The following is a 24,570-nucleotide window of genomic DNA, read 5'->3' as shown; positions in this document are numbered from 1 at the left end:
GGGAGGAAGAATCAGGAAGGAATGGGAAGAAGAAAGTCACATGTGGTACCCATTCCAACAACCATGCAAAGGCCATCCTTTCCCTAGACCCCCCTCTGCCCTGCCCAAGTCCTCCAGGAGCTCACAGCACCTACGCTCTGTCATGGCACCTCTTCTTGCATCTGCAGTCATCTCAAGCCCACCCAGGGTCCTTTGGTCTTCTCTCTACTTGTCATTTCTGTGCTGTGGACATGGGCATGCCTCCTCCTTCCTCCTGCTCCCTAGAGACATTTCTCTCAGAATTCTCTCAGACAATTCTCTCACTCTAAAACCCATCTCAGAGGTCCTAGCAGGCACCCAGGGAAGAGGGGAAGGGTGTATATGGCCCTCCAAGAAGAAACCCTCAAGGTCTTCCACACCACCAAGTCTGCACGCCCCTTCATCTCTCTCTACCTCATGGCCTCCTTCCTTCCTTCCTTCTTTTTTCTTTATTTTGTTTTCTCTCTTCTTTCTTCCATTTTCTTTTGTCTTCTCTCTTCCTTCTTCAATTGACACATACAATCCTTAATTTTAGCCTGATGAGACCTATGTTGAACTTCCAACCAACACTACTATAAAATAATAAATTTGTGTTGTTTAATTAAAGTTATGGTCATGTGTTACAGCAGCAATAAGACATTACAATGTGACATTTCAATGTCACATTATCCTGTAATGATCAGGATAAGGGAAAGTGGCATATCCATCACCTCAGATCTTCGTGTGTATGTGCAAGCGCGCGCGTGTGTGTGTGTGGTTGTGTGTGAGACACTGAACATACTACTAGCTATTTTGAAATATTCAATTAATTGTTATCACCAGTTAACAAAGCCATCTTTATTATAACCAGAGACAGAATATTACAAGGGGGATCAGAGGCTGGGGTTCCAACCCACCACTTCCTGTTACAGAGCCTTAGCCAAGTCCCCTAGCCTTTTAAGCTCAGTTTCCCCACCTGTAAGTGCATAATCCTGCTGACCCCCACAGAGAGGTCATGGGGTTTCTGAATTACACATGCAGTGTCCTTGGCTCAGTGCCTGAAACAAGGTAAGTGCTGATAAACGTTAGTTCTTTGTCACCTTAGTAATGAACAGGACAGGGTAACTATGTGAAATATCGCCCTGCTCCGGAGCTTCTCCTGGAAGGATGACTAGATATTCGCCTTACATTGGGGCACTTTTTCATCTGTTCTGGTGACTTTATTCTCTGTCCCAAAATTGTCTGCTTTCAACTGCTCACTTCCTATGCCTCCATAAAGTGGAGTAGTGCAATTCTCTCTCTACCCAAAAAGGAAAAGATGTTTGGAGAAGCTGCTACACAGAATGAGGACCCCACCCTTAAACCACAGAAAGCCAGCGGGGAATGAAGATGGAGGGAGCCCTTTCTTTTCCTTCTTTTAAGATGGAAGTGCTGAGAGGGAGCATGTTTGGAAGCTGAGGAAAGGAATGGCCAGAAAGGAAGTTGAACCTGCCAAGAGATGGGGGGCAGAGCTCAGGGAAGGAGCAGGGCCACCTGCCACCTTGAGCCCTTCCCAGGAGTCTGGCCTGAACAGGACAAGAGAGAAAGGCTGGTGGTACACGCTCAGTAAGGTGGGGATGTTGTCATCTGCTGAGAGCAGTGAGGTGAAACTTGGAGGGAACTCAAGGAGCTGGGAGGAGTGTAGAGACACTGCCGTGAGGAATTAAATAGGAAGATGTGAAAGCCTCGCCAAATAGTTGCCAGGAAGTGCAAAAGCATGGCTAACCTGGTAAGTCCAGTCATCTGTGGCTCTTTCCCATAACCACTAGACTCCCTGACCTCTGCCATGTTCACATTTAAACATCTGAGTAGGCAAAACTTTAAAAGAGAGGCATAGCATTACGTAAAAATGGCATTACAGATTTATTGTCTGACAGGTTAAAATACAAATGCACTTATAATAAAGCAGTTTAAAAGCTACTCCCATTGTCATGGCCATGTTTCCATCCTCAACTTGATAGTGCACATTTCCACGCCCTGTATTGCGTGAACAGATGATCAGTCTGTGGGAAAGAGCATAGCCAGCCTCCTGAGTACACAGGTTCCATCTTCCTTGTTGCCACAATCTTCCAGAACACTCTGCAAGCCTCTTCTGGTTTGCACATTTTGATTTCTATTTCCAAGTCCAGGCTTTGGGACACATTTCTGGCATCCTACTCCACACATATTAAAGTTGAGTAGGACAAGAGAATTCCATTCCTAAACATGAAATTGGTAGAACATAAATCTAACTTCCCCTGAACTACCATGGGAGCCTCTGCTGACTGCAGGTTCTGCCCTCACCTGAGTTCTTCCTGTTGCTGTCTCCCACAGCACAGGCAGCCATCTTGCTCAGGACCCACCCTGCACAGAGCTCAGCACAGAGGGCAAAGGTGGCCTCTGGACACTTCCAACATGAACTGGGGCTGTTTGTGCTGCTGAGAAAACTCTCCCATGGACCCCAGTGTCCAGTGACAGCTGTGGAGGGAATGAGGTCTGCTAGCATACTTTGTCACATTCCACTCTTTTGGATTCTCACAATATGAGTGCAAGACACCAGCATTGTAACACACTTTGATTATAGAGAGGCCTTATCGATCATTAACATTTGCATCAAACAATTAATGAAAGCAAAATCAAGTTTACTGCAGTAAACAGATGATTATCAGTGGAAATGGACAAAAGATACCTCAGACATACATCTCTGATGATACTGTAAGTAACTATAGCATTTGGGGGAGTGCAATCATGCAGGATGTGACAATAAACATAAGCTATGACTCAGCTATTCACTTTTGGAAACAGCTCCAAGGAGATAGGACAAAGGTCAAAAAAGAAAATTTTGTACAAAGATGTTTGCTGCACTCTCTCTATACTAGGAAGATATTTAAAATAGACTATCAACTAGCCAGGCAGGCAACACATGCCTGTAATCCAGTGGCTTGGGAGGCTGAGGCAGGACGATTTCGAGTTCAAGGCCAGCCTCAGCAACTGAGCGAGGCCCTAAGCAACTCAGTGAGACCCTGTCTCTAAATAAAATATAAAAAGGGATAAGGATGTGGCTCAGTGGTTAAGCGCCTCTGGGTTCAATCCCTGGTACCAATTTAATAATAATAATCCTATCAACTAAGTAAGTCCTTAACAAACCATAATATGAAGGTACAAAGCAGAAGTATGGATGACCATTCAAAATGCTACAAACTATATTCATGCATGCATTTTATATATGAACTAATAAATGAAAGTAAAGGTAGAATACAATAGATTCAATATATACTTGCACACAGATGAAAATGTATACAGGTGTACACATATCATGCCACGAGTGAATCAGGAATGATGTAAATAATTGGTATTTAAAGTTCTCGGAATTTTTAATATTAAGACCAAGACAAGCTTCAACTTGAGAGAGGGGAAGTGGGGGAAGAGATCTAGAGGTATCTGTGGATGCTTGAGTGACACCCAGGAGAACCCTATGAGCCTCAAAGGCAGAGTCTAGGCAGGACAGGGTTCTCATCCTCGACACTGCCGTCATTTGGGGCCCAACATGGTAGGATGATTACCAGCACTGCTGGCTTCTATCCACTAGATGCCAGCAGCACCCTCCTACTCCTGACAATCAGAATTACCTCCAGGAAGTCTAAGAGTGGAGATTGAGAGGCCAAATCACAGTTAAGGACTGGTGAGAATGATAAACAGACACCAACTCTCCACCTCAGCTGTGGGCAGGAGGTAGGAAGCGATAAGGATTGGGAGAGCCAGAGACTGTGTGCCCTTCTAAAGCAGCCAGTCCCTATTCACCTGGACATCCAGAATGACAAATCCTGACTTCTTAAGATTCACAGCTAACTCAAAGTTAAAACATAATGCATCCAGAGCCTCACATGCATCAGCTACAGCAGGCTTCCACGCACTTTCTGCAAGGGCCAGATGGTGAGCATCACAGGCTCTGCAGGCACAACTGTCTCATTTGCCTTGACAGGGAGAAGCAGCCACAGATGATGAATGGACAATGAGTAAGGCTGGGTTCCAATGAAGCTTTATTTATGTGCACTGAAACTTTAATTTCATATGTTTCACTTCATGAAACATTCTTTGATTTTGTTTTCAACTGTTGAAAATGCCAGTACCATTATCAGCTGATAGTCCCACCAAAACAAGGCCAGGATTTGGCTCAAGGGCCATGGTTTGAGACCCCCTGGGCAGTAGTGTGCCCGCAGCAGTACCAGCAACTAAAGGCATCCTGGAAAGGAGGACAGGTCAGCCCTGGGTGGCCAGACACCCCAGCACACAGGGAGGAACAGCAGGCCTCAGAGGGGCCTACGCTAGGGCTCCTTTCTCAACTCTTCCCCTCCCGCCTCTTCCAAAAGCCCCACACAGTATCTCCACTTTGCTGCCTCCAGGACGAGAAGGAAGGCTTCATTGTAAAAAAGTAAATAAATAAATAACACAGATTGGTTTCTCTGACTTTTCTTGACTTTTTTTTTCTATTATTGTAAAAAAGAGGACACCATTGGGCACCAACCCAATTGTTTTGCAGGGTTTCCAGAGTCCTAGAAAACTCTTTTAAGAGGGATTTTGTCTGTTTTTAATGACTTTGCTAAAACGCAAGTCTCCTTGCTTGTGTCCTCACAATGCCTCTTTGACAGAAAACACAGATGGCCTTTCTCTAATCACAGAAGCAGCCCAGGATTCTGGGAGTGGGGAGACTTGGGGACTTGATCCAGAAGAAGAAGCCACCAGTGGTTTCTGAGCTTGGAGGCCTGGCCCTGAGTCTGCACTGGAGAGCTGAGTGAGCAGCCCCCTGGACTGGCTTCAGTGAGGCCACCTTGGGTCTACCTAGAGCAAAGCAGAGAGCCTCAGCTCCCTACCCCTGGAAGGCAATGAAAGTAAACAGGGCAGATGATGGAGGGAGGCTGATGGGAATGGAGAGGAAAGAAAAGAAAAAAGAAATAAAACAAGAAAATAAAGAGGAAGAGTTGAAATGATGCTCTGGGAGTAGGGGGAAGAAGCAAAAGACAGGAGGCCAGAAGTGAGAAAAGGGAAGAAGAAATGAAACAGAGGAAGGGCTGGGCGGCATCTGCCAACTACCAAGTCAGCCTCAGTGACTAAGAAGGTGCGGGCAGAAAGCAATATTTTCATTTTGGAATCCAGTCACTGGAGCCATTTGGGATCCTTCTCACTCCCTAGCCATCAAATTATTGAATGTTCAGATTCAAAAGCCTCATCAGGTGCATGCCTGTAAACCCAGTGGCTTGGGAGGCTAAGAAAGGAGGTTGGCAAGTTCAAAGCCAACTTCAGCAACGGCGAGGCACTAAGCAACTCAGTGAGACCCTGTGTCTAAATAAAAGACAAAATAGGGCTGGGGATAAGGCTCAGTGGTAGAGTGCCTCTGAGTTCAATCCCCAGTATTTATATATAAAAAAAAAAAAGCCTCATCAGATATAAGACAGACAAGATGGTGAGGTTCGAGGCTCTCCACCCCCACACACCTCCCACAGGATCTCACTGAGTTGTTTAGGACCTTGTTAAATTGCTGAGTCTGACTTTGAACTTGCAATCTTCCTGCCTCAGCCTCCTGAGCCATTGGGATTACAGGTGTGCAGGTACCCCTTTTGTTTGGCTTCTTTCTCCTCCCAGGCTTGAAAGCAGGATGAAGGGGTAAGGGGGTGAGCTAGAAGCCAACGGTCTCATTCCCCAATGCCTGCTTCGTGCTTCTCTCACTCACAGGTTTACCAGCAGTCACTGTTCTGAAAACTAGGCCTGAAAAGCCCTGGGACTGGGTCTGCAGCCACCTTAAACCTCATGAGGATTCTCATTTGAACATAATGAGGAGGGAGACAGGGTTGGGAGAGCAGCCACACCTTCCTGTGCCCATGGTAAGAATGCAGCTGAGGACAGTAACAGGTGACTCCACAGGGACAGGAGGAGATACAGGCACAAACATAAAACCAGCAACAAAACCATGGCTAGAAAAATACATGATCCCAGAGGATTCCACTGAGTGGCTACCCTACCCCATTGTGTTCCATTTGAGAGTGTTCCATTGAACACTCTCAGCATCACTCCATTTGAGAGTGTTCCATTGAACATTCTCAGCATCACTCCCAGAGAGGACCTGGAAGGTCAAAGTCCCAACTGTGACCGAATTACAAACCCAGAGGAACTCAGAAGTCACCATATTGGCCCACCAGATTTGAAATGTCGTGCACTAGCAATTAATTTTAGTTATAGGAAAGTAAAGCAATATTTTTGCACCTAAGTTGGAAGCCTGTGAAGTTCATATCTGCAACACAAGTACTAACTTCTAGAAGTCTCTTTGAAAAAATACTATCAGCCTTTCTGGCTGAAAATGCTGGGTTCATGGCCCTTTAGGCTGCTCAGTCATTTCCTGGCCATCCCTGTATCCCAGGCTACATGCCCTTTTCCCCCACCATGCAGGCCACAGTCTCAGCAAGGAATCCCGAATCAGCACTTTCACCAAAGGCTGCACTAATTGTCACGAGCTCTGTGCTTAGCTGGAGCAAAGGAGAAGTCCTTGTGGTGGAATTGCATTGCATGTCCCAAGGTCTTGCTCAGCCCCTGCTGGGAAGAGGACTTTCAAGGGTGTGCTCAGTAAGCATTCCTGGGCTCTGAACCAGTGTGAGGGGTCAGCATCCCTATACAAAAACCACTCAATGTTGGGTGCCTTTTTACTCCCAGGCATGGGAGCAAGATGGAAGGGCAGCAGAAGCTGGAAAATGGCCTGTAGGCTGGGACAGGACTTCTGCTCCTTTGCTCCAGCAAAGGTGAAGGGCTCAGGATATGATTTGGTGACAGAGTGCTTGCCTAGCAAGTTGAGGCCATGGGTTCAATAAAATAACCAATACAAAAAAAAAAAAAAAAACCAAAAAACAGGGTGAAAAGTTCTGGGTGGGATGTTGCTGTACACACTTGAAATTTAGCAAGGACTATGAAGAGGCTCAGGCACACCATTAGAAAATTCTACTCCATTTCTAGGCCTCTGTGTTGAGAAGAGTAAGATATTAGGGCTACATGGGAAGAATAGAACACAGGTTCCCACCAGACCACCAAGCACCAACCAAAAACAATCTTCTGGCACAGTCCCTCTGGGAACTATAAGGGATAGCCCTATAGCAAAGGCTGTGACCATGACTCAATTCCTAGGGAGACCAGATGTCCACCTAAGAAGTCTTTTGAGTTCAGAACCTGGGTCTTCATTTTTAGTCAATGTGTCAAGGAGTCCTTCAATGGAGCTTATTATCTGAACAAAAGAAAATAACTTCTTTTCCTCTACAAAGCACTCAGGCCTACCATGTCTCTTCTTCTCCCCAGCACAAGTTCACACCTGTGCCAGGCAAGCCCAACTATTAGCTCAGGGCAGGGGGAATTTCTTCAATCCAGGCAGAATGCAGAAGGGGCAAAAGAAGCGCTTCTTGCCAAGTCTTGATATCTTCTCTAGGCCAGGTCATCCACACTGAGACTGAGGGTCTCCTACCATGGTGGCCTTTAGACTTCTGTCTTGGTTTGGTCTGGAAGTTTTTCATGCACAAGAAATTCTCTGGTTGTTACTGAATTTTTCAAATATGGATTTAATGCTCCTTCCTCATAGAAATAGTCTGGTCCTAAACTTTCACCAGAAGAGAGAAGTTGCTCTTCAACTTCTGAAGAGTTATCTTCTGACATTTCTAACTTTGAGAGTTGGGATTTTCTGGAAGGAATCTCAGTTAAAACCTGCGAACTCTTTTCTGGAGGACAGTCAGGCCTGTTGGGGGAGGTTACATACTCATTCCTTTCTCCTCCCCAAATGTTCTCCTGGCCCTTTTCAGCTTCTTCTATGGACACCTCTTCCAAAAAATTCTCAAAGTTCACCACCAACTTGTCAATGAGGTCACTGGGAACACAATATGATTTTAGGATGCTATCTTCTGTGTTCACAGAGTCATCAAATTCCTTAAGATTTGGCTTATTCTGGAAAAGAAAAAGGGACATACCCCTCATTGAACTTGGGTCACCAAAGTCCCAACCCCTCAAACAGCATTCCACCTTCCTCCCTGGCTCAGAAGTGATGGCCAACCATGTGAGCTTGGCAAGAGTGAAGCAACAGCTCCTGAGAAACAGCACCTTGTATTCAAAGAAGTCTTCCAGAGAGCTCAAGGCTATTTTCCACACAATGTTCACAAAATCCCAGGCAAGATGGGAGTACCAAATTTAGAACTTTTGGAGATGGAAAAACTATATCCCTGACAGTCCTGCCCAGTACCACCAGATGTGTCCTTGTCATCTTGTATCCCCAGGATCTCACCCAGGCCTGATACACAGTAGGCGATTAATCAGTGCTTGCTGAGAGCTGGCTTGCAGATTATTCAAAAAGCACTTCAGTCATCAGACCACACTGCCTATGAATTCATTTATTCTCTAGATAACTTTCAATAAGTAGAAAAGTGAAGAGGGTGACTTAAGACTGAAGAGGGAGAAAATAGAAATTCATTTTCACCAAAAATGCCCATGCCACAGAAGACTTCTGAGATGAAACAAGGGCTAATATTTGTAATGCCTGTAACAAGGAAAAACTGGTAATAGTCTTTCCACAATAAAGATTTAAAGGTTATTATATTTGATGGGGCCTATTCCTACTTAAGCAAGAAATTATACCTTAGAAATTTCATAACAATTTTCAATATAAAAACTTAGAAACAGGAGGGTTTCTACTTAAAGAAAGTATACTAGAAAACCCTAACCCCCAATTACATAAGGTGACTCTAATTTTCTCAGTCTGAGAAAAATGATTTGAGGCAGCCTTTGGATCGCCATGATTGTCACATCCCCTCAGGGTCTCTAGGTGGTCCCTAGATTAATTTGTTCTTGTCTGCTTTTTAAATGACCTCAAATCTTATAGCGAAACTACCTCCTACTCCTCCCTCTCCTCCCCCTCCTTTTTTATCTTTCTTTACCTCTCTCTCTCTCTCTCTCTCTCTCTCTCTCTCTCTCTCTCTCTCTCTCTTTCATTAGACTATCAAGTCATTGAGGATAGGGTTGGGGTCTTTCTTCAGCACCAAGCTTTACAAGACCAGCCCCATGCTGAGAACACACTGGATCCTTGCTAATAAGTCCTTTCCTCTTGTGCAGAGTACAAGGTCAAAGTCATTCCAGGAAGGCTGATTCCATCTGCCCTACCAGATGTTCCCTGGAACTTTCCAACCTTGAGTTCTCTCTACATGAACCCTAAATAAAAGCCCAGCTCACGACTTCCCCACAGCTCCACTCATCTGGTCACTTCCCACACCAGCCCACAATGACTTCCTGAACAGAAACAGTGGTGTTGTTTGTTTACCTTGCAGTCATTTCCGAGCCACGTGGCTATACTACTTTCAGCAGGGTTGGGGACAATGGGCCAACACAGGTGAGTCAACTTGCTAATGAGAGATAAGAAAAAAGAAAAGAAAAACCAAACAGGAGGTAAGTTCACAAAGTGTCTTACACATGTTGCATGGCTGAGGCAGAACAGTGAGGTTTGCTAAAGAGTACTGCATGGCTCCCCACTAACTAACTAAGGGCAAGCTGCTGGTCTCCTGGCAGAGATAGGGAAAGTGAATTAGTTTGGGGAGGGAAGTTGTAAACTATCTATGAAATGTGATGGGAGGAGACCTCTCCCCTTGTAAAGCTGTTCCTTTTTTCCTTTATCTCCCACCCCTGAGTCTTTACACCTGTACTGATGCTGAAAACTGCACCATCACAGTCACTCCTTTGAGCTATTGCCTTGGAAAGGCAACACTTTTAAGCTACTACTTTAGTGGATTCCAATTTGCAGCACCATAGCAAATGCAAAAAGAGCTCATTGCAAATGAAAATTATTGGGTTTCACTCCAGAACCCAGAATCAGAAACCCTTGGGGCAGGGCTCAATTCTGATGGAGGCTAAAAACTGAGAAAAATTAGTCAAGTGTATAAAGTACAAAAAGTTTGTGGATGATTTGGACACAATCTGTGGTTGGTAACTGAGGTTGACATTAGCTTAATTATTAACTAAACACAGCTGCTTGACCTACAAGTGTCCAGTGTGGAGAGAGAGCTCTACCAAGAAGGACCTTCAGGGAAGCATGAGGCTCACTGTGAGGAGAAACACAAGATCCTGAAGACAGGCTTCCTTCTCCACACTAGACAGAGTAAGAAGGACAAATGTCCCTGCAGCCAGCTCTTCAACACTGTACCACAAGCAAGGAACAAAATTGTAGTGTCATACAACTGGTCAATGTTCTAATCCCAGAAGTACAAAACTCCCTGCTCTGCCTCTTGCCATTGTTGGGGTCCCTCTAGCAACTCTAGTCTCAAATGGAAGAGCAGCCGACACTCCCTGCCTCAGAAAGGCCTTAACCTAGTGTGTGGAGCTGTGCAGGTGTGAAAGTCCTCCTGATTGGTCACAATTCTTATGAACCACAGAAAGTGACCCTTAATGATCTCAATAAATATCTACCAATATCTTCATGGTGGCCTCTTGCATCATGTGCCCATGATGTCTTCCACCCTTTTCCATCCCTAGGTTTTAAAGCACCTACTATTACGTATAAACTCACGTTGCTTTTTTGAGACCAGAGGCCACAGTCAGGACCGTGAATATAAGAAGTCCTCCTCCAACCAGAGAAGTTATAAGGACAATCTCAAAGACACCTTTGGGGAAAGGAGAAGAAAAGTCTTTTGCAAGCCAAGTTCTTCACTTTCTTGACAAAAATCAAAGATTAACTTTTTCTTCTAGTAGCTCATCAACATTTCTTATTAGTTTTCTTTCAAATAAATTCAATTTCTTTCTATTTAAAAAAAAAACCCTGAGATTCATGGTTCCCCACCTAGCTGTCTCCTCCCTGCTGATGTGACAGATGTTATGACATTGTATTTGATAGACATTGAGCTTACCAAAGCCATCATCCAACTTCATTCACTCAACAAATATTTACTGAGCATCTGTCATTTACCAAACACCATTGTGAGTAATAAAACAAACACAATAAGCAAGAAATAGAAGATGCCTCCTCACAGGGAGTCTATGTTCCCATACCTGGATTAAGACAATAAACAACAAGATTGATTCAGATAAAACAGAATAATAGAGTAACTAGGATAAGGTGGAAAGCAGGGTAGAAACATCAGATAGGGTGACCAAGGAAGAAGCCACATGTGAGCTGTCCTTAACAATGAGAGGGACCTGCCATGCGAAAGTATAGAGAAACGCATTCCTGGGAGGAGCAAAAGCTTTGAAGCAGGAACAAATCAGAGAACACAGAAGCAGAAGTGACAGAAAGTGAGATCAGCAAGGGACAGATGATGAGGGACCCTGAAAGCCATGAGGAGGAGTTTGGATTTCATTTAAAATAGAAGGGCAGGAGCTGGGGTTGTGGCTCAGTAGTAGAGTGCTTGCCTGGCATGCGTGAGGCACTGGGTTTAATCCTCAGCACCACATAAAAATAAAATAAATATATTGTGTCCACCTAAAACTAAAAAAAAAATAAATATTTTTTTAAAATACAAGAGCAGGAGCTGGTGGGTTTTAAGCAGGGACTGTAAACCTGGGAACTATGGCTGCTGTGTAGACAACAGATTGTAGAGGGTCAAAGATGGAAGTGGGGTGCTTTATAATCCACAGACTAAGGAGCTTCTAGGCTTCAAGACAGAATCTTGCCTTCAGTTTGAACCTTGGAGAAAATTCCATGAGCAGATACAATTTTGTGCCTAGTGTTTTGAAAATACAACATGGGTTTTTAAATGCTCTTATGCAGCAATATCAAGAAGAGTTCCAAGAAGGCAAAGTTAGTCCATGAAACAGAACATGTTTTCTTTGTAAAGACACATGCTACATTTTCCAGAGTCCTATTTTATCTTCTAAGAATGTAAACAACAAGAGACTTCCAAAAAAACTTCAAGCAGACAATTTTTAGCTTACACAAATTATTGCAAAAACTTTGTAAGATTCCTCATTTTTAATCTAAAAGATTGTACATTCCTTAAAATTTTAATATGTACTTAAAAATCTAATCTATGTCACTCAAGGACTTGGTGAAATTAACAGTTCCTTCTTCTCCTTCATCTCCCTCCTTACTTTGTCTCCTCCCTGTCCCTCTTGAACATCTGCATTAATAATCCATCACATGAAGATACATTATTTGTTATATTTATTAAATTCTTCTTCTCTATTTTAGATGTAAAATCTGGTAAGGTGAGCAAATTATACACTTTCTTGCTCAAAAAATTTCACAAAGGCTAAAATTAAATTCTTTCTTGTGAGTCAGTGGTTCTTAATCAACCAAGGTTTTCTCTCCAAAGCCCTACTGTGCAGTAACTTCTCACATTCAGAAACTGATGACTATGACCTGGAGGACAGGCTTGTCATAGGAGCTGCTATGATGCTCAGACTGAAGTTGGTATTAAATTTATCACTTCTCCTAGAGGTGATCGGGGCTGCCCATGGGAAGGAACAAGATAACTGGTCTAAATTCAACTCTCAATTTGCCTGCCCCCCCCCCACCTCTCTCTTGACCTATATGCCTGCCAAGAAGGCAAATGAACCAGAGAACAGATGGTTCTTCTCACTTAGGTACTGTCCTTTCATCTGACTTCCCTTCCCTTTGGAAAATGCTACTTCTAAATAACTTACCATAAATGCCAAGAAGGATACTCACTGAGGGACAATGTCCTGAAGTTTATCTCCGTCCCATTTTTCCCCCCAGCTCTGGTGCTGGCCATGACACGAACAGTATAAGAGGTCTTTCGTGTCAGAGATTCCAGGTCATATTGCTGGACGCTGGAGCTGACTGTCTTGGCTAAAGGAAAAATACAGAAATCAAGGACCACTGTCAAGTGGACTGAAAATTTCATTTTAGTAGCACCAAAATAAGAGCATTGGAACCCATACTTCCATCACTTATTCCAACCCCTATCCACGACCTGCTTAAAATTAGCCTGTCAACATGGACCAAAGACCTAAATATAAGAGCTAAAACTATAAAAACTCTTAGAAAACAACATACGGTAAATCTTCATGACCTTGAATTTCACAATGCTTTCTCAAATATGATGCCAAAAGCACAAGCAACAAAAGAAAAAATAGATTAAACATAACTTCATTAAAGTTAAAAGGGCTTGTTCATCAAAAGACATACCAAAAGAATGAAAGACAACTCACAAAACTGGAGAAAATATTTGCAAATCATATGTTTAATAAGAAGTTTATATCCACAACTATAAAAAATTTTTGTAACAGCAACAAAAAGACAATCTGATTTTAAAATCGACAACAAGATTAAAGATAGATTTCTCTGAAGAAGATATACAAATGGCGGATAACTACATGAACAGACTGTAACAGTAGGGATTAGAGAAATGTAAATAAGTGAGAAACCACTTCATACCCACTATAATAGCCATAATAGTTTTGGGTTTTGGGGTTTTTTTTTTTAATGATAAGTAAGAAGCGTTGGCAAGGATGCAGAGAAACTGAAACCCTATACATTTCTGGTGGAAATGTAATCATTGTGAAATATGGTGTGGTGGGGGCTGGGGCTGGGGCTTAGCGGTAGAGTGCTCACCTAGCACATGCAAGGCACTGGGTTCAATACTCAGCACCATATTAAAAACATAAATAAATAAAATAAAGGTATTATGTCCAACTACAACTAAAAAAAATATTTAAAAAATAATTTGGTGGTGTCTCAATAAGCTAAAGCACCATATGATTCAGCAGTTCCATTCTGAGGTATACACCCAAAAGAACTGAAAGCAAAAACCCAGATATTTGCACATCAATATTCATAGAAGCATTATTCATAGGATCTATAGGTCAAACAACCCAAAGCCTCATCAAACAATGAATGTGTAAACAAAACATCAAATAACCATACACTGAAATATTAATCCATCATAAAAAGGCCCTAAGGACTCATTAATGCTATAACATAGAAGAAGTTTGAAAGCTGCATATTGTATGACTTTATTTATTTTTATTTTTCATCATTTTGCAGTACTTAGGATTGAACCCAGGGCATTGTGCATGCTTGGCAACCACACCCCAGCCCTAATTATATTTATATGAGATGTTCCTTAATAGGCAATACATAGAAACATAAAGCAGCTTGGTGAATTCCAGAGGCTATAAGAAGTAGGGGATAGGAAATGACTGATTAAAGGGTACAGAGTTTCTATTTGAATGAGAATAGAAAAGTTCTGGAAATAGGGGTGATGGTTTCATAATATTGCAAATATTATTAATGCTAATAAATTGTACAACTTATTTAAAAGGGTAAATTTTATGTTATGTGTATTTTACCTTATCCTAGACAGGGATCCAAGCATATCCCAAAATTTAAGATATCAGGAGATACTGTAGGAGATCCAACATGGCGGAGGGCGCAGAGAGATCAAGTCTCTGACCTCTTCAGCTGCGCTGGCATAGGGAGTCGTAAACCGTCTAAATGCTGTTTGCTCAGGATCACTAGGAAATGCTGAGCTGATGTGGATCTGGGGCGAACAGTCTGGGCCTCTCAGAACACACACCGAGCCTGGATCAGCTGAATTCAAGCTCCCGTTCGCCTGCTTCTCGCAGACAAACTGCTGTGACTCAGCACTAAACGATCCCGCTGAAACAACTGGTCGGCTCTTCTGAACCTACAGAGGTTAATGCCAACCAAGCCTTCATAGGCAGTGGCCACAGGATTGAAACGGGGCTTGGGAGAGCCAGTCAGGACCCACCCGTTGCATTGGTCACCCGGCAAAGGGAATGAACTGTCGCCATTTGCATGGGATACCACCATGGCAGAGAACTGACGTCACCAGAATGCGGCGGAGGAGATAACTCCATTGAAACTGGCGGCGACAGGTGTGTAACCCCCTAGCCTTCCCTCTCCACACAGCGGGGAAACCTTAAGGGCCCCTCCCAGCTCTCCCGTGAGCGCGATAGCCAGACCGAGGGAATCAGGAGTGGCGCAGGACCCGCGGCGCGGAACTCCCGGCTACCACTCCCACCAGTGCTGACAACTGAGGTCTCTTGCACCAGCTACCAGGGGCGTGGCTACCGGAGGGCAAGCAAAATTCGCTGAGGGTTCTCAGCCCCAAGCTCTACAAACTTAGGGTCTGAGGGAATGGCAAACAGGGAGAGTGTGCCCAGTTGTTCATGAAAACAGGGCTCCCGGGAGCAGCAGACCTGGCGTGTAGCCAGTATTGTGGTGAGCGTCACCGGTGAGCGGGGCCTGGCTTGAGGAAAAGTGGGGAAGTGACTAGACACAAGAGAAGGCCCTAGGCACTCAGGATTGGAGACCCGCCCAGTCTGGGAGGAGGAGCTGCTGCACAGTGATTGGTTCCCGCGTATTGAGAGGAGAAGCTTGGCCCGGTGGGAACAGCTCCACCTACTGGAAGAGAAGTTAATCAAACTCTAAGACTGCATTTATTAATTTTTTAATTTTTTTTTAATTTGGGTTTTTTTTCATTTTCATTTTTTTGTTGTTTTTTAAATTTTTTAAAAAATTTTTTTATTATTTTTTTAATTTTAATTTTTATTTTTTTTTAATTTTTTAAAATTTTTTTATTTTCTATTTTTTCCTTTTGTCTTTTCATTTCTTTTCAATTTCCTTATTCCCCCTTCCTTGAATTCTACCTGCTTATTCTCATTCTCTTTAGTGACTTCTTCCCTTCCATTCTAATACCTTTCCTCCCAAGCATCAAATAAATTTATAGAAGTAAACAGTAACTCAGCAGACAAACAGAACAAGAAGTAACATGAGCAGCATGAAAAAGCAAGGAAGAAAAGGAGTACAAACAATGCAGGACAGCCTAAATATTCAGGAGGACCTAGAGGCATCAGAAAAATGGTCAAATAAAGAACTCAAGGATTACCTTAGACAGATGGAATGGAACCTTAAAGAGGATATGAGACAGCAAATTCAAACAGTGAAAGAACACATTAAAAATGAATTACATAAACAGATAAAAGAAGAAATTAAGCATCTTTATCAGGAGATAGAGATTATAAAAAAAAATCAATAATTCTAGAAATGAAGGAAACTATAAACCAAATTAAAAACTCAAATGAGAGTATCACTAACAGAGTGGAGCAAGTAGAAGCCAGAACGTCAGATAATGAAGACAAAATATATCATCTTGAAAAGAGTCTAGCCAACTCAGAAAGGCTGGTAAAAAATCACAAGAAAAACATCCAAGAGATATGGGATAACATAAAAAAACCAAACTTAAGAGTCATCAGGATAGAGGAAGGTATAGAGGTTCAAACCAAGGGAATGAGCAACCTGCTGAATGAAATAATTATAGAAAACTTTCCAGAAATAAAAAAGGAAACGGATATACAAATTGTGGATGCATACAGGACACCGAGCATACAAAATCACAGTAGACCAATGCCAAGACACATTGTTATGAAGATATACAATATACAGAACAAAGAGAAAATATTAAAAGCTACAAGAGAAAGGAGGCAGATTACATTCAGGGGTAAACCAATAAGGTTAACAACGGATTTTTCATCACAGACACTGAAAGCGAGAAGATCCTGGAACAACGTATTTCAAACACTGAAAGACAATGGATGCCAACCAAGAATTTTGCATCCAGCAAAATTAAGCTTCAGGTACGACAATGAAATAAAAATCGTTCATGATAAACAAAAGTTAAAAGAATTTGCAGCCAGAAAACCAGCATTGCAAAGCATCTTGAGCAAAACACTATACGAGGAAGAAATGAAAAACAATAACCAAAACCATCAGTGGGAAGTGCCTCAGTAAAGACAGAGGGCGGGGGGAAAGCTAATCATGGAGAAACAAACTAAATTAAAAAAAACAGATAAATAATCAAACATGGCTGGAAGTACAAACCATCTATCAATAGTAACTCTAAACGTTAATGGCCTAAACTCTCCAATAAAGCGACATAGGCTGGTAACATGGATTTAAAAAACAAATCCAACAATATGCTGCCTCCAGGAGACACATCTGATTGGAAAAGACATACACAGGCTGAAGGTGAAAGGTTGGGAAAAAATATACCACGCACACGGTCCTCGTAAGCAAGCAGGGGTGGCCATCCTCATATCGAATAAAATTGACTTCAAGACTAAGTTAATCAAAAGGGATAAGGAAGGACATTATATACTGTTAAAAGGAACCATTCCCCAACAAGACATAACAATTATCAATATTTATGCACCAAATAATGGTGCTGCGACGTTCATAAAACAAATTCTCCTCAAGTTCAAGAATCAAATAGACCACAACACAATAATTATGGGTGACTTCAACACACCTCTCTCACCATTGGACAGATCCTCCAAACAAAAGTTGAATAAAGAAACTATAGAACTCAATATCACAATCAATAACCTAGACTTAACTGACATATATAGAATATATCAACCATCATCAAGTGGATATACTTTTTTCTCAGCAGCACATGGATCCTTCTCAAAAATAGACCATATATTATGCCATAGGGCAACCCTCAGTAAATATAAAGGGGTGGAGATAATACCATGCATTTTATCTGATCATAATGGAATGAAACTGGAAATCAATGATAAAAGAAGGAAGGAAAAATCCTACATCACATGGAAAATGAACAATATGTTACTGAATGATCAATGGGTTACAGAAGACATAAAGGAGGAAATCAAAAAATTCTTAGAGATAAATGAAAATACAGACACAACATATCAGAATCTATGGGACACAATGAAAGCAGTTTTAAGAGGGAAATTCATCGCCTGGAGGTCATTCCAAAAAAAAGAAAAAACCAACAAATAAATGAGCTCACACTTCATCTCAATGCCCTAGAAAAGGAAGAGCAAAACAACAGCAAATGTAGCATAAGGCAAGAAATAATTAAAATCAGAGCGGAAATCAACGAAATGGAAACAAAAGAAACTATTGAAAAAATTGGCAAAACTAAAAGTTGGTTCTTCGAAAAAATAAATAAGATTGCCAGACCCTTAGCCATGCTAATGAAGACAAGAAGAGAGAGAACTCAAATTACTAACATACGGGATGAAAAAGGCAACATCACAACAGATACTACAGAAATACAGAAGATAATTAGGAATTATTTTGAAAACCTATATTCCAATAAAATAGAAGATAGTGAAGACATCGATAAATTTCTTAGGTCATATGATTTGCACAGACTGAGTCAGGAGGATACACACAATTTGAACAGACCAATATCAATGGATGAAATAGAAGCAGCAATCAAAAGACTACTAACCAAGAAAAGCCCAGGACCGGATGGGTATACAGCAGAGTTTTACAAAACCTTTAAAGAAGAATTAATACCAATACTTTTCAAGTTATTTCAGGAAATAGAAAAAGAGGGAGCTCTTCCAAATTCAATCTATGAGACCAACATCACCTTGATTCTGAAACCAGACAAAGACACCTCAAAGAAAGAAAACTACAGACCAATATCTCTAATGAACCTAGATGCAAAAATCCTCAATAAAATTCTGGCGAATCGGATACAAAAACACATCAAAAAAATTGTGCACCATGATCAAGTAGGATTCATCCCTGGGATGCAAGGATGGTTCAATATACGGAAATCAATAAATGTTATTCACCACATCAATAGACTTAAAGATAAGAACCATATGATCATCTCGATCAACGCAGAAAAAGCATTCGACAAAGTACAGCATCCCTTTATGTTCAAAACATTAGAAAAACTAGGGATAACAGAAACTTACCTCAACATTGTAAAAGCTATCTATGCTAAGCCTCAGGCTAGCATCATTCTGAATGGAGAAAAATTGAAGGCATTCCCTCTAAAATCTGGAACAAGACAGGGATGCCCTCTATCACCACTTCTATTCAATATAGTTCTCGAAACACTGGCCAGACCAATTAGACAGACGAAAGAAATTAAAGGCATAAAAATAGGAAAAGAAGAACTTAAATTATCACTATTTGCAGGAGACATGATTCTATACCTAGAAGACCCAAAAGGGTCTACAAAGAAACTATTAGAACTAATAAATGTATTCAGCAAAGTGGCAGGATATAAAATCAACACGCATAAATCAAAGGCATTTCTGTATATCAGCGACAAAACTTCTGAAACGGAAATGAGGAAAAACACCCCATTCACAATATCCTCAAAAAAATTAAAATACTTGGGAATCAACCTAACAAAAGAGGTGAAAGATTTATACAATGAAAACTACAGAACCCTAAAGAGAGAAATAGAAGAAGATCTTAGAAGATGGAAAAATATACCCTGTTCATGGATAGGCAGAACTAACATCATCAAAATGGCGATATTACCAAAAGTTCTCTATAGGTTTAATGCAATGCCTATCAAAATCCCAACGGCATTTCTTGTAGAAATAGATAAAGCAATCATGAAATTCATATGGAAAAATAAAAGACCCAGAATAGCAAAAGCAACTCTAAGCAGGAAGTGTGAATCAGGCGGTATAGCGATACCAGATTTCAAACTATATTACAGAGCAATAGTAACAAAAACAGCATGGTACTGGTACCAAAACAGGCGGGTGGACCAATGGTACAGAATAGAGGACACAGAGACTAATCCACAAAGTTACAACTATCTTATATTTGATAAAGGGGCTAAAAGCATGCGATGGAGGAAGGATAGCATCTTCAACAAATGGTGCTGGGAAAACTAGAAATCCATATGCAACAAAATGAAACTGAATCCCTTTCTCTCGCCATGCACAAAAGTTAACTCAAAATGGATCAAGGAGCTTGATATCAAATCAGAGACTCTGCGTCTGATAGAAGAAAAAGTTGGCTCCAATCTACATATTGTGGGGTTGGGCTCCAAATTCCTTAATAGGACACCCATAGCACAAGAGTTAATAACTAGAATCAACAAATGGGACTTACTTAAACTAAAAAGTTTTTTCTCAGCAAGGGAAACAATAAGAGAGGTAAATAGGGAGCCTACATCCTGGGAACAAATCTTTACTCCTCACACTTCAGATAGAGCCCTAATACCCAGAGTATACAAAGAACTCAAAAAATTAAACAATAAGATAACAAATAACCCAATCTACAAATGGGCCAAGGACCTGAACAGACACTTCTCAGAGGAAGACATACAATCAATCAACAAGTACATGAAAAAATGCTCACCATCTCTAGCAGTCAGAGAAATGCAAATCAAAACCACCCTAAGATACCATCTCACTCCAGTAAGATTAGTAGCCATTATGAAGTCAAACAACAACAAGTGCTGGCGAGGATGTGGGGAAAAGGGTACACTTGTACATTGCTGGTGGGACTGCAAATTGGTGCGGCCAATTTGGAAAGCAGTATGGAGATTCCTGGGAAAGCTGGGAATGGAACCACCATTTGACCCAGCTATTGCCCTTCTTGGACTATTCCCTGAAGACCTTAAAAGAGCGTACTACAGGGATACTGCCACATCGATGTTCATACAGCACAATTCACAGTAGCTAGACTGTGGAACCAACCTAGATGCCCTTCAATAGACGAATGGATTAAAAAAATGTGGCATTTATACACAATGGAGTATTATGCAGCACTAAAAAATGTCAAAATCATGGAATTTGCAGGGAAATGGATGGCATTAGAGCAGATTATGCTAAGTGAAGCTAACCAATCCCTAAAAAACAAATGCCAAATGTCTTCTTTGATATAATGAGAGCAACTAAGAACAGAGCAGGGAGGAAGAGCAGGAGGAAAAGATTAACATTAAACAGAGACATGAGGTGGGAGGGAAAGGGAGAGAAAAGGGAAATTGCATGGAAATGGAAGAAGACCCTCATTGTTATACAAAATTACATATAAGAAGTTATGAGGGGAATGGGAAAAAAAACAAGGAGAGAAATGAATTACAGTAGATGGGGTAGAGAGAGAAGATGGGAGGGGAGGGAGGGGGGATGGTAGAGGATAGGAAAGGTAGCAGAATACAACAGTTACTAATAGGGCATTATGTAAAAATGTGGATGTGTAACCAATGTGATTCTGCAATCTGTATTTGGGGTAAAAATGGGAGTTCATAACCCACTTGAATCTAATGTATGAAATATGATATGTCAAGAGCTTTGTAATGTTTTGAACAACCAATAAAAAAAATAAAATTAAATTTAAAAAAAAGGAGATACTGTAGACTCAAGAAAAAAAGCACAGTATAGTGGTGGGCAGTAGAAGTCATGGTAAAGAACCTTGAAAGTAAGTGCCATCAAAACAGGACATGTCCCTCTGACGTGTGCTTTTTTTTTTTTTTCCTTTTTGCTCATGAGTTATAATCATATATAACAGTGGGATTCATTGCTGCCTATTCATACATACACACAATATAACAGTATAACTTGATCCAATTCATTCTCCAGTATCTCCCTTATCCTCCCTTCCTCCCACCCCTGGTCCCCTTCCTCTATTCTACTGGTCCTCTGCCATTCTTTAAGCCAGGCATACCTCTCCCAGGAATAAATGATCAAGGGATAAAATCACTCAAAGCCTGTCAAAGATAAATTATATCAATTTCTGCCATTCCTATAGGACTCTTGGGTACAGTCATTTCACTCTTATTTAACCTCCAAACTCAAGAGGGACCCAGTTTTCAGAAAAGCTCAAAGGAGCTAAGTGATTCATGCAAGGTTGCAGGTTACAACCACAGGAGCCACCCCTCCAAGTCTATCCACATCATCTATCTGAGGAGTTGTGTTTCTTCAACTTGGTCATGAGCATACTTACAGAATTCTTTTCCACCTTCAGCTTGGTAAAATATGGTGTAGCTGCTGATAAAACCTCTTCTCTCACTCTTGGGAATCTCTTCCCATGTAATTGTAACTGTGTTCACACCAATATTTTCTGCCTTGGTTATAGGACCCCTCCATGGAGCTTGAGAGGACAGAAAGAAAAAAGACCAAATGGAAACACACTCCAGCAGATCCTTTCCCCAAAGAGGCCCTGTCCCTACTCAAACCAAAACCACAGTCCTTGAAGTGCAGAATGGAGGTTGAGGAGGGAACTGATGAGTCACCCTATTTGGAAGGATTGTTTTCTGCAATCATGCATCTTAAATAATAAGAAAAGTTGTATCAAAGACCATAGGGAAAAATACTTTATTTATATACCCCTAGCTCCAATGAGGCATCCAGTTCTTTCATTTATATGTGTTAAGTGTAGCTATTTTCAAGTAATTGAACACTGCCTCCACGGTCTACCTTTGCATATATAGCAGGAATTATTTTCTAACATTGAATCTGGAATATGTTAACTTCCACAGAGGTAAAAATAAATCTGATCAATTTGCTACTAAAGCACTTATTACATTAAAAAAATTAAGGGGAATGAAGGGAAGGTAGGGGAATGGGAATAGGAAGATAGTACAATGAATCAGACATTACTATCCTAAATGTGTATATGATTATACAATCAGAAGAATGAGAAGTTACACTCCATATAGGTATAATATGTGAAAATACATTCTACTATCATGTATAACTAGTGAGAAAAAATTGAAAAATAATTTTTAACATGTTTAACTTGTGATGAACTCTATAGGGTCCCTGAGTTGGTCTTCATTATTATTTCTGGTTGCAGCTCCATTTGCACTAAATTTTTTGGTGACTTTGAGAAAGTTGTTTCACCTCTCTGAGTCTCAGTTTTCCACTTTTGAAGTGAGAGAATTGAACTTGATGATCTTCAATGTCTACCCCACCTATAAAATCTAGTGACTCTATAACCTGACCCCAATATATCCAACACAGAGATGGCTACAAGATGGAAGTGCTGCACAATTGGATCTTCAGGCAACCATGAATGAGCTATAGACATTCACAACATTCTCTGAATATTGGACAGTCCCCATGGTTTCCCTTCACCCACAGGGCCTTGTTCATACATACCACATTCTTTAGCATACACCTGGATGGAATATGGTTCTCCCACTAGGTCTTGGATCAGTGGATACACAGAGATGTTATAGAGGTGAAAAGGTTTTAATTTATCTATATCAAAAAAAAGGAAAGAAAGGGAAAAAAACTAAGCTAATTGTAGAGTATGGCAGAGTAGAAGGAATGCTTAATGTCTAAGACCATAACTTGGAAGATATTTCAATGTTCCAACGGAAGATACTTCATTTCTCTACAATTTCCTTGATGATCTATAATGTCTATTTTTGTTCTAAGAATTTCTAATTAATTCTTAGAATTAAACGCTGGACTACTCTGATAAAATTACAAAACCATCCAAGTAAGATATCCAGTCCCTTCTCCATTACTGATTTTATCATATGATTTGGGGCAGTGCAGAATAAATTTAATCCTTTTGGCAATAGCACATCACCCTGGAGAACTGAGATACCATGAATTCTGGCTCCTTTGCCTGCCTGCATCCCCTACATGAGTGTAATTTTTTTTTTTTTTTTGGTACCAGGTCATTTAACCACTGAGTCACATCCCCAGTACCCCCTTTTTAAATTTTTCATCTTGAGACAGGGTCTCACTAAATTGCTTAAGGCCTCCCTAAGTTGCTGAGGCTGGCTTTGAACTTGTGATCCTCCTGTCCCAGCTTCCCAGGCTGCTAGGAGTACAGGCATGTACCACCACACCTGACTAGTATAATTCTTAGTATAGGTGCCATTACTAATGAAGGCCACTAAGCATTCAGAAATGGCTAGAGTGATAAGCTAAAGCCTCACTTATACATCTTGCATAGGGCAGGGACTTACTTGAAAATCAGCAATTCCCTATATCAGTCACCTGAGAAAGGGACCTTAACCAGGTCCTTAACCAGGCAGCAAAAACAGAAGGGAGTATCCTAAGTAGGACAGATAGTATCCAAACTGTGGTGTTATCCCCAAGATGATCAAGATATCTGGGTGTTAGGATAGTGTTTTCATCTGCGCCTGGATACAGGGAAAGGCTCCATGTTCTGAGACCCACAGTTTTCTGTGCCAGTGATACTTGGGAAATGCCAAACAGTGTGACACTTCAGTAAGCTTGTACAAGCTTGTCAAATGCTACTAACTACATTTACAGTTTTGAAGCCAAAGTTAAAAATTTAAAAGCTGATTAAAATGAAACCAAATCCTGCACAGAGGGAACTTAAAGGTTTGGCACCAGTCACCTTGTGGAATTGTCCAGTTCCTGGCCTGAGACACAGATTCCCAGGAGATGTCAGAGGGCTCCGAGTCCAAATCTGGGAACCACTCAACCATCCATGTGTCCACCATTGGAGCGGAGCTTTGCCATTCCACCACCAGCAGGTCCTGGGCAAAGTAGGCCTGCATGGCCTCAATGCACTGAAATGCTAAAAGACGACACAAAGACTGCTTCACAGCTGCTTGACCCAATGCCCCAACCACTTGGCATCCAATTATTGCCCAAATTGTGAAAGAAGGTCAAAGTTCAGGACTTCCACTACAGCCTCCCCTGAAGAGTTTGGAGGCAGCATGGCTCAGCTAACACCTTTAGACTTCTAGCCACCAGAACTATGAGACAATAAATTTCTCTTGTTTTAAGGCACATGGTTTGTGGTATTTTGTGACAGCAGTTATGGGACACTGAAAAGCACCCTTG

At 41.3% G+C, this 24,570-nt stretch overlaps 1 protein-coding gene across 3 annotated transcripts in view; it reads right to left on the bottom strand.

The window, feature by feature from the left end:
- Positions 1 to 1,875: 1,875 nt before the first annotated feature.
- The window catches only part of Il31ra (interleukin 31 receptor A), a 126,273-nt gene continuing 103,578 nt past the window's right edge, over positions 1,876 to 24,570 (bottom strand). For all 3 annotated transcript variants that reach the window (XM_058583125.1, XM_046456347.2, XM_058583126.1), the window contains 7 exons: positions 24,119 to 24,301; positions 22,897 to 22,998; positions 21,740 to 21,886; positions 12,686 to 12,826; positions 10,589 to 10,682; positions 9,350 to 9,431; positions 1,876 to 7,986 (listed from right to left, as the gene is read on the bottom strand). In XM_058583125.1, coding sequence (XP_058439108.1) covers positions 7,525 to 7,986; positions 9,350 to 9,431; positions 10,589 to 10,682; positions 12,686 to 12,826; positions 21,740 to 21,886; positions 22,897 to 22,998; positions 24,119 to 24,301 — 1,211 coding nt within the window. In that variant the 3' untranslated portion in view covers positions 1,876 to 7,524. The remainder of the gene's footprint in view (positions 7,987 to 9,349; positions 9,432 to 10,588; positions 10,683 to 12,685; positions 12,827 to 21,739; positions 21,887 to 22,896; positions 22,999 to 24,118; positions 24,302 to 24,570) is intronic.

Source organism: Marmota monax, unplaced genomic scaffold (genome assembly GCF_021218885.2).
Source record: "Marmota monax isolate L192 unplaced genomic scaffold, Marmota_monax_Labrador192_F-V1.1 WCK01_AAM20220418_F8-fsc00037, whole genome shotgun sequence".
Taxonomy (NCBI): Eukaryota; Metazoa; Chordata; class Mammalia; order Rodentia; family Sciuridae; genus Marmota; species Marmota monax.
This window is presented reverse-complemented; position numbering and strand designations above follow the sequence as displayed.